Source organism: Austrofundulus limnaeus, unplaced genomic scaffold (assembly GCF_001266775.1).
Source record: "Austrofundulus limnaeus strain Quisiro unplaced genomic scaffold, Austrofundulus_limnaeus-1.0 Scaffold58, whole genome shotgun sequence".
NCBI lineage: Eukaryota > Metazoa > Chordata > Actinopteri > Cyprinodontiformes > Rivulidae > Austrofundulus > Austrofundulus limnaeus.
The window spans coordinates 370,593-381,470 of NW_013952460.1; the positions used below are offsets into that span (position 1 = coordinate 370,593).

The 10,878-nt window shown below is 39.7% G+C and overlaps 1 protein-coding gene across 5 annotated transcripts in view; it reads right to left on the reverse strand.

Annotated features, from left to right (window-relative positions):
* syt1a (synaptotagmin Ia) overlaps positions 1-10,878 on the reverse strand; it is a 175,463-nt gene that overhangs the window by 13,258 nt on the left and 151,327 nt on the right. For all 5 annotated transcript variants that reach the window (XM_014009437.1, XM_014009441.1, XM_014009440.1 and 2 more), the window contains 3 exons: positions 9,697-9,864; positions 7,700-7,867; positions 5,483-5,600 (listed from right to left, as the gene is read on the reverse strand). In XM_014009437.1, the coding sequence (XP_013864891.1) occupies positions 5,483-5,600; positions 7,700-7,867; positions 9,697-9,864 (454 nt within the window). The remainder of the gene's footprint in view (positions 1-5,482; positions 5,601-7,699; positions 7,868-9,696; positions 9,865-10,878) is intronic.

Sequence of the window (10,878 nt, forward strand, 5' to 3'; positions counted from 1 at the left end):
GTATTTATTTATTTAATTTTGAATGAAATGGCTCTCCACAGTAAACAAACACATTCATAGACATCCTGGTATTAAACCTATATTCATTAAACTTTTTCTACCCATTTTCTACCCATGAATCAAATTTACTGTTTACCTAATAAGACAAAACTACCTGTATAATTGTATCTTCTGTCCTTTTGTTGGGAACTGTGGCTAAAAAACCACAATCCAGCAGCTGAATGGGTTTATGGAAGATAACCCTGTCTCCTGAAAAATGAAAACACCTGTGATGCCACATCAGCACCATCCAGCTGCTCTTATCTTTGCAGCCAGCAGATGAGAGTTTGGCATTATTGAGTTTTGTGAGGCCCGTCGTACCTCATATCCGGCCCATTTTGTCATCTCGTCCCAGACAGATGTGATCTCTCCCATTTTAGGGATGAATGGCAGCTCTTGTGATGCAAGAGTGCTTCTTTGCATTTTGTGTACAGCACAGACGCTTGTCTTCACCATCCAGAGGGTTACTCATCTGTGTCCTGGATCTTGGCCACAGTTTTATGAGGGGATGCTCTATCAGTCATCCATACACATCCCTCAGGAAGTCAGACACAGGATTCTGAATCAGAGACGTGCTTTGAGCCAAATCCATGGCAGAGTCAAGCTGCTATGGCAGTCTATTTCTTTTTTTTTTTTTTAGAATTTCTCTCTATTGTTCAGGAGGGTAGAGATGCTTAAAATTTATCCTTTTGGTAGGAATTTCCTCAGATCTTTCATTGAGTGTGGTCACTGGGGTGGGGTGGGGGGTGGGGGAGTGCCTGCYGAATTGTGCCAAATGAACACCAATGTAGCAGGGTTAAATATAGCCCGGCTGTCATCTTAGCTTTCCTCCCATCATTTAGGATTTGCCACGGTGGGTGCACCCAAGGGTGACTGTCACTTTAGTTTTACACACTCAGCTCAGCGGTGAATCACGCACAGCTCACACAAACCCAAACATTATAGTGAAACTCTTCTCAGAAGCTCAGAACATGAAGGGCCTCCTGGGAATGTGACTTTGTTCTACAGTATGGTCTTGCTTTGCAGACCATACTGCCAAACAACTTGGGATTCATTATTATGTAGAACACTAACATGTGATGGTGGGAAAGACAGGTTTGAACTGTTAAAATTCCAACAAGCAATTGACCATATTTTCTCCTCTATATCACAGTTTGTAAGAGAGATACCAAAGATTAACCAATGAGGGACACTGTCCCATCATGATATGGGGACAGTTGCCTTCCCAGACACAAAGTACTATGTACATGGCAACCCCTTTGGATATTGTACACAGATCCTTAAATATATGTTGTACTATCACAAAATATAAATACAGGTGTGCGCGTGTGTACCGGAGTGGAATGACACCGTCCACATCTTCCCTTCTATTCAATGAAAGGAACAATCAGTGGAGGAAAATTCAGGTAATTTATGGACAATCCATWCAAGTTAACATGTATGGTTCTGCTCCAGTTAGGCTAGAGAAAGGCTGTCCAATCCTGGTTCTCAGAAGCCGCTACCATGCATGGTTTTGAGGTTTCTTCACAGCTGGTTTAAATGAAGGGGTGATTAACAGGATTCTGCAGAACTTGAAAAGGAAATTCAACCATTGAATTAAGACTGCTAGAGGAGGGAAACAAAGAAAATATGCAGGATAGCGGGACTCGAGGACCAGGATTGGACACTTCTGGCGATGGCGACATCTGCCTAAAGCAAAGTCCCAAAATCTGAAGCACTTTTGTGTTGACTCTGAAGCAACGTCTACTGTTTTGAAGGTGGACAGCAGTGATTTTAGTGCACCTCTCTTGAATAAGCAACAATTTTTCTATAAAGACACCACAATTCATAGCCTGGCCCTTGTCTTCCTACGCAGCTCCGCTCAATTCTAGTTTCCCTTCACTGCTCCGTCTGGGACTTCTCCCATAGACAAGGATTTCGCTGGCAGATTTTTAGCCGGGCCAATCAGAGAACAGAATGTCAATTTTCTGCYCAGTGTCTGCTTGTAGTTTATTTTAGCTGGGCCAATCAGAGAACAGACAGAGGAGGTTTGAACAACGTCAATGTTCTGCGCAGTGTCTACTAGTTATTTTAGCATACGGCAGTGGAGGAAGTGAATGAAGCCAGTCTGTGTTGATAAATCAAATTAAAATAAATTTGTCTGACAAAGCAGCAGCTCTCATTTACAGTCGTCTCGTTRYGCTCYGTACTTCTCTCCTCTCAGTAGMGTTGTTTACAGCACACAKGATTTCCGGTTAGCTTCTTAGCTTAGCTCCGTTACAGCGACATACGTCGCAGCCAACTGATCKAATCATTTTAAACTTCAGCKGAGGCCACGCCTCCTGCAAGAAATCGATTCTCTATGCATCAAGTCCAGACCCTTGTACGAAGCAAAGTGAAGGACAGGGTCTGGTTTAAACCAGGCTACACAATTCATGTGTGCCTTTTTTCTCAGCAGGCATTTAGCCTTGAAAGAGTAGGAAAAGGCAAGTTGTATAAATGAACGSTGAGCCTCTGCTTGCTTGCTATAGATCCACTCAGAGTAAAAATGTCTGACAATAAATTGGCCAAAAACTAATTTATTTAGCATTTCCTAATCATGTTTCTTGTCTTAACAATGCCTTTAGACCCATGGCTTACTGCCTTAAAGAAGACTTCGCTGTAGGACCAACAAAGACAAATAAACCTTGCAGCTGCGATGTTTGATACTGAGATATAGCCTCGGGTCAGGGCTGCGCAGCTTCATTACCYTCAGCACAGCACCTGTGTGCTTTGATAACCTCCCCTTCTGTAGGCCATTACGTGGTTATGTGCTGCCTCACAGCTTTCTGAGACGACTTCCTTCAGAGGTACAAAGAGAGTGGAACAAAACACTTTATACCTCTTTAAGTCTTTATGCCCTCTTTCTGTGTTACTCCCAGACGGTTGGCCTTAGTGTTCACCAGACCTTTGAGTCATCTCAGAGGTGCTAAATGCCASAGATACAGTGCATTAGCTTGGAAAACTGTAAAATGCTCCATTTTGTTCAGACAATGAGATCATTCCTCTTTTCCAATCACTAAATAGAATGAGACATCTGTGGGAGGTTAAAGTGATTTTATCTTTGGTTGTTGATTCATTTCTGAGCTTTAACAATCACTCTCTTACCTGTTTGGCCCCCAAAAAACCCTCTCCCCTGGAGTTTTTCAATTCAGCGAGATCTGATTGCCTACCAGTCAACATAATGGCTACGTATCACAACAATAAAAGCGGAAGGAGCYGTAACTTGTCTGTAACGAGGCTGGGATTATTTTAAGCCGACAGCTAAAGAACATGGTGCTTCGAGCGTCACGACAGTTTAGACACCGCGATCCGGTGAATCACCAAAAGTTCACTGTTGTTTCCAACTGTTTCCGCAAAAGTTTGTTTTTATTTTAGGACACAGCGTGAGAGTGGGTTAGGAGGCCGTTTCATGAGGAGCAAATCAAAAGAATTATTTCTGATTATACATTGGTTAATGATAATTCCCACATCTTCCTCTGTGAGCCATAATTAGGCACGGTAAACAGGATGACAAATAGGAGAAGGCTGATCCCAGGCCATCAATTACACGTCCTCCTTCTTAAGCTCTGGCTGTGCATGGAGGCTAATTATTATTATTAGAGACCTMCCCAGTATTCCCTCCATCTGCTGCACATTTAAGTTTGCATTTATAAAAGAAAAGCAGCTACTACTTACAAAAATATAAATTTTTTCTCTTATTAAACACTTCATGTGATTTTATTGTATGATCATCCTCACAGATGATTTAAAACTGAAGTGCAGTGTGTGGTTTCACACTACTTTTGTAAAAGAGCCACTTGGTCTTTAAAGAGAACAGATTCACACATTTTTATATTAGCCTGTTGATGTGGCTGACAGCTCAACATGTTGACAGTCTGACACAGTAAACGGGCACAGGTGAGAGCTAATATCAGTATCTGGAAAAGGCAGCAGGGAAGTTATTTATTTTTTATGTTTTCAGAGTCAAATGGCTTCTCACACTGGTCTCATAGATGAAGCAGAGCTTGGAGCTTTTAAATGGGCACCGTCTAACTGTACTGCACGTTGTTTGGGGCTTATACCGAAACCGGCCCTGTCAAGCAGAAAGCAAGTGGACCCAGGTGTACAGTAATTGCAGAGTCGTAAGAATTGAGGTGGGAGGCAAGTGCACAATGGGTAATMTAAAACGAACCTGCAGAAGAAAGTCGAAGTCGAAGCAGGAGGGGAAGGTAGTGACTTATTTTGCAGTAATTTGTGCTTTTCTATGTGTTTGTGTATGTGGGGGATCTGTATGTGCATTTAGAGGAGAGATCAAATTCTAAATACTGACCACATTTGTAATTGCAATTTGTAAAGATTAGCAAAAAACTTTTTTTAAATTAAGGGCCTCACCCACCACCATTGTTATTTTTATTTTACACTGAAAACATCTTATGAGAAGAAACAATTGACTTTTAGTTGTTTTGGTCAAATCTCAAAAACAATGTGTGCAATTCCATGCAACACTGCAAGATGTCTCAGCTTCTACTTAAATACTTTGCTAAATATCTGTTTAGTTGACTGAGTTATGGACATTTTTAATGTCAGCTAAAGTCACTGTTTGAAGGTGAACAGTGAGGAACAAAAGTGAAACTTCACCATTTACTAGATTTAAAGCTCATTTATGTCAAAGTGTAAATAAAGTCCATTTATGGTTTCATATTTTTTAAATCTATTCACAAAAAACAGAAAAAAACAAGAAGGAAAAGTAAATGCTAAAGTTGTTGATGCTAATTTTGTTGCATCAGGCTTTTTTTTCCAGAATTTTCATGTTGCCAGTACTTGACCAAAACTCTACTAAAAATGACTGAAAATATATTTAGCAATATATGTAACAATACTACAGATACTAAAAATACAGAAAGACAAATGCCTTTTATTTTATTTATATATTTTTCTTCTGTTGTGTATACAGTTTTTTTTAATGAAATGAATAAATAAAATAAGATAATTTACTACATGTCAATAATACCAATATATCTGTAACATAAAACAACATGCATCTTACTTTTTCTACTTTTTCTTTCAGCTTGAAAGCTTTCATGCTTTTATTTTGTAAAGTTTTTAACTGTGGGGGGATTTTAAAATGCAAATGCTTCAGTTCGCCTTCATTATACAACATGAGTGTAGTGATGAGTCATCACTGAATCAAAGATGTTTCACTGCTTTCTCAACATGTCAACAGTGCAATCCTTCCAAACTAAATGCCTTTTACGCACAAATCTGCTCAAAAGGAAATATGTTTTTAAAGAAATATTCAGGTATGTTCAGTTCATGTAGAGACAAAGTGAAAAACAGCAGTYTTGTAAGAGGCAAAGTGCTGAAGAGTGTGTATAATTACAGACAAAGGCCCTGTCAGAGGGAAAGTCAGAGGGTACACATTAGCACCATTTTAAATCCTCACCTGACAAGCCACCCACGTCCATTTTCTTCAGGTTTTTGGCCTCCAGAATGACCACAGTCAGCTTGCCGGCAGTGGGGACGTACCGCAGAGAGAAGCAGATATCACCCAGCTTCTCTTGCTGTTAGAGAGACAGACACATCGCAGAAGGTGACAACAGTTTTAACAGCAGCTAAATCTAATTTTACTGCCTGACAGGCTATCAATAAGATCAGAATGATTGTTGAGGAACTCTGAACATAAGCTGCTGTTGGATTGTTTCCCAAGCAGAAAGAAGAGTCAAAGGTTTGATGCTTTGTTGTAAAATTGGATCCTTGATTTGGTTTAAATGCTTCTGAAAACCATACTTTCCCCACACCCCTACTCATCACTTTGCTGGAAAAGTGCTGCAATCACTTCATCTCTTCACACAAATCAGCATCACAACATCGCCTCATTATGATACACTACAGAGACAGGCCGTTACAGTTTGAACTTCTTAGATACCAACACAATGAGCAGAAGCTGTGAACAACTGCCTCATGGGTCAAAACTGTTTCAAGTGTGGGCATTTTGAGGAAAGTTTAAAAATCAACATCAAACTASACCTGGAAATTGACCTTTGGCTGGTTTCAGGATTCTTTCATCAGGGTCCAATCAGAGTATGCTGCCTCGTGTGGAATCAGAAAGGACATGTGTGCAGCAGGTTTTACTGTTTATCTGTGGCTTGGTTGTGGTGGCAACAAGTCCAGGAGGAAAACCCAGAGATRATTTTCCCCAGCAACACCCTCAGCTCCTACTCGGGGATCCCTAAGGCWTTTAGAGGCCAAAGAAGATAAATAATCCCTCCAGCAAGTTCTGGGTCTCCTCCCAATGAGACGTGGACAGAAAACCTCTTAAAAGAGGCGCCCAGCATCAATCCTCAGAGGCCTGGACCAACTTGGTTAACCTTTTTTTTTTGAGGTAAAAAAAAAACCTTCTTGTGCACACCCAATGTTATCTTGTGCACACCTTGTACTATCTCGTGCAAACCTGATACTATCACGTGCACACCTTGTACTATCTCGTGCAAACCTGATACTATCACGTGCACACCTTGTACTATCTCGTGCACACCTGATACTATCTTGTGCTCACCTAGTACTATATTGTGCACACCTTGTACTATCTCGAGCAAACCTGATACTATCACGTGCACACCTTGTACTATTTCGTGCACACCTGATGCVATCTCGTGCACACCTAGAACTATCTAGTACACCTAGTACTATCTCGTGCACATCTGATGCTATCTTGTGCACACCTTGTACTATCTCGTGCACACCTAGTACTATCTCGTGCACACACGATGCTATATTGTGCACACTAGATAACTCACAGGATCTTTCTTGGTTTGGACTCGCTGTGTTTACTGAAATGGAAATACATGACATAATGAGCTTTATTTCCAGGTTTTTCCAATTCTAATTTCCAATTGAACATTAATCTAGAAGTTTTTATGTCTTTTTGATACAAGGGATACGCCAGTCTTGAACAGGTTGTAACGTTCATAAAAATATCTGGTGTGCATGAGAAATAATCTGGAGTGCACAAGACAGTTTTTTTAAATTATTTTTTTTACCTTTTTGTCCCTTTAGGTGCTCAGTGCATTGACACTAGACAGGAGTGAAAAAAATATCTTAAAATCAGGTTTTTATTTTCTGAGAACATAAAGCATGGCTTCATGATGTAAAATGTTTCTGTAAATGTTTCTGTGCACTGATGCAATGTGGTAAATTAACTCCCTTCAGCTTAAAAAACAACAACCAATGTAACAGCTAAGTTAATGATAACACCTATGGTGCTATAATTAACCTTCAAATCAACTCACCATACAGCTAAAAATAAAGTTGGCAACATGTGCTGTATGCCATGACATTTACCATGAAAATTAAATCTCCTGAGCTGCTGCCTGGAAACTCACACTTCTATTAATTGAATGGGAAGTGTGGACATATGATTAAGTGACATTTCCAGGAGAGATGGATTACATCGGCTGTGGAGTGTGCTTGTGGTACAAGCTGTAGCAGGGTAATGATTCTAATATGCGATCAAAACACTCTTACTATTGAAACAACAGCAATTACATGTTCCAACCTGAGCCTTCGCACGAAGCATCTGGTGCATAATGGTTTCAAAACTATTTCTATTATTAAATTTGGTCGAAACCCGTTGCATGTGTGTCTGCCTGCTGAGCCTTACCTCCTCCTTCTCAGCGCTCTGTAGATCCCGCCACTCCTCCGTMATGTGGCTGAAGTCCACCTTGTTCATGGGCACCTTGATGTCACCGATGGCGTCGTGTTTGGAGAAGCGGTCAAAGTCGTACACCGTCATGACCAGTGTCTTCCCACCCAGCTCGACGTAGGGGACCTGAAAATGAAATAKTACAAATTTAAAAAGATATTGAAACAATAATTTATACCTTATGAAATGTATTTTTTGTAATAATGTAAAAACACAACATCCAGATAAAGGCTTCATTTACACTACTCTGTACATTTTTAAACAGATTTTTTTCCTAATTATATTTTTCTACATTAATTGCAACTCTCAATTTGCAAGTTTTTAGGGGCAGAGGAAGTTGAGAACAGGTTTTAAACTGAGAAAAATACTGAATTATTTTTGGCAGATTGTGGAAAATATGACAAAATGGAACATTGATAAAATAATGAACTATTTGGAGACTTTAAGACATTGAAACTAGTCCTTTATATATGTGTAAAATACGTAAAGTGTAAGACAGAGGCTGGGAACCTTTCTGTATTGTTTTATTATCACAAGGGGATGCAGATTGGTAAAACAATTTTACCTTATTTTATTTAAAAGTTCAAATGTTTTCCTAACTCCTACTCTTAGTCTGATCTCAAATTATATGTATGTATGTATGTATGTATGTATGTATGTATGTATGTATGTATGTATGTATGTATGTATGTATGTATGTATGTATGTATGTATGTACGTATATAATACAGTGCTTTAGGTTCAATACACACTTGTATCGAACAATACAGATTTAGTTTTATAATTTTATCCACTTGTCTTCTGAAGATGCTCTGTGTTGAAGGATCAGTGTATCTGTGTTCYACTACTCCACCCAGGCTATATTTTTGAGTGCAGACCCACTGAGAAACCGCAACATTTAATTTAAAAACTGATTGCAGTCATTTACTTTAAACAGTAAATAAATCTACGTCTCTATTTCACACGTGCGTCGCTCCAGCAGTGTAAACACAAAATGTTTTACATTTCAGGYATGTGAAACTGTTTTAAAGGTACTTCCTCATTTTAAGGGTATGACGTCATATCCAGGGTGTGACGAGGGTTTCTATAAATATAAGAACACAGAATGGGGAAAACATTTTGTTTTAGGTCTTCACAACCACAGACAGTCTCTGAGTGAAACAGTGTTTTTAGATCTGAAAATTAACATTCAACTGAGAACTAAATCAGTTTTCTGCTTTCAGTTTGAACAATTCTTTACAAACTGATGGAGACAAATTTTCCTAATTATGCAGAATAATTTACATTGTAAGATTTTTTTTGTTTGCTACAATATAAGCTTTGTTGTTTCATGATATGACTTCAATTTAGTCTCCATAAAGTCTTATAACCAAACTTATTAAACAGAAAAGCTTAGCTTACAAAAAAGTAATTTGAAAGTGATAAAATTGCTGTTGTCTCTGATTAGATCTCAGAAACATCCCTTCTTTCTGGCAGGTTTCTTGCTGCCTACGTGGTGTTTTATGCCTGTAATGCACAACAAACTTTGAAGTAAGCATTTAAGAAAAACAGACAATAAATCATAAATTGAGATGGAAATCACATCACATTATGCTTAATGTACATCAAACACCTGCGCTCTTCACTGTCGGGTGAATAACAAAACTTTCCCCACTACTGAGCAACAGTCATGCATCCATTAAAGCTGAGGCGAGGCCGGGCTGTGGCTGTGCATCTGCCTGTGTTAAACCCAATCACATCCAGCCTCAGTGTGTGTGTGTGTGTGTGTGTGTGAGTATAACTGTGTGTGAGAGATATTCTGTCAGGAGCTTGTTAATGCGCCAGCTGGTCGCTGTCTCCACACCTTCCCAGGTTTCCAGGCTGCATGCAAATCAGATTGTCAACAGAAGTAAAAGATTTCCAGCTACAAAACAGTGCAAAACGTGTCTGAGCTGAACTCTCAAAGCGAGGCCCACCTTGAAGGTGAACTGCTCGTTGAAGACGGGGTTGAGGGTCTTCCTGTGGACCTTGGTCTCGAATTTCTTCTTCTTGTCAGGCAGGAGGTAGACCTTCACGTAAGGGTCAGAGGTTCCTCCCATATCCATAGCAGGCAGCTCTGCAGCCTGAATGATCCCCACCATGAGCTAAAACAGGAAGAGAAGATGAGTCAGACTGAATCAGTATAACTAGATGTAGAAATACGTCCCAAATGTGGCTTTAGATCAAAAGATAACTTTCTTTTAATGTAACTATCAATCATCAGTTCATGTTGGCTTCTTAAAGATGATTCAGTGTCATTTTAACTGGGAAAAGTCTCCAGAATTAGTCGTTATTGAGGCAGAACATGACAGCCGCTGACGAGCTGGTAAAGGTCACGCCGTGTCACACCGGGACAGAGAGGGCTGTTTTTGCTCACACAGGATTGATAATTGATAACCACAGTATGGGGTCCGGGTGGCTGATTGACCTGTCAGTCAGTGCCTCAACTCAAAGGCCTCTCGGGAGGTCCAGCTAGTCAGTCAATCAACTTCCTATCAGGCAGCCATCACACAGCAATCTGGAGGCTGACCAGGGCACTCAGCCATGGAGCTCCACAGCTGTCAGGAGCTGCATCGCCTTTCCTCTGGTGATGGAGCAGCAAGCAAACACGTAGGAAACAAGGACGGATACTTTCACTAAAACATACAGTCATTGTAATGGACCCACCCTGTGGATTTTTTAGAATGTTTGTTTTTTCATCCCACTTAGCAATAAATGCAATTCCAATGTAAAACCCTGCATTTCTGGCTAAATTTATTCTCATTTGCATAAAATTTTAATGGTAGTAAATCTTGGCTAAATGCAAACTATTATTTTTATGTTGTCTGAGCTTCCATTTTTAGCTCAACTGTAGCCTGATTTAACCCAGATCTCTACTGACATTTTAGGTCTTTAGATATTTTCAAACCTCAATCTTCTCTGTGAGGTAAAGATTTTGGCATTCACAAAAAATTAAACCAAATCCTAAATGTAAGTAAGTAAGTAAGTCAGTAAGTCAGTAAGTCAGTCAGTAAGTAAGTCAGTAAGTCAGTAAGTAAGTAAGTAAGTCAGTAAGTCAGTAAGTCAGTCAGTAAGTCAGTCAGTAAGTAAGTCAGTAAGTCAGTAAGTAAGTAAGTAAG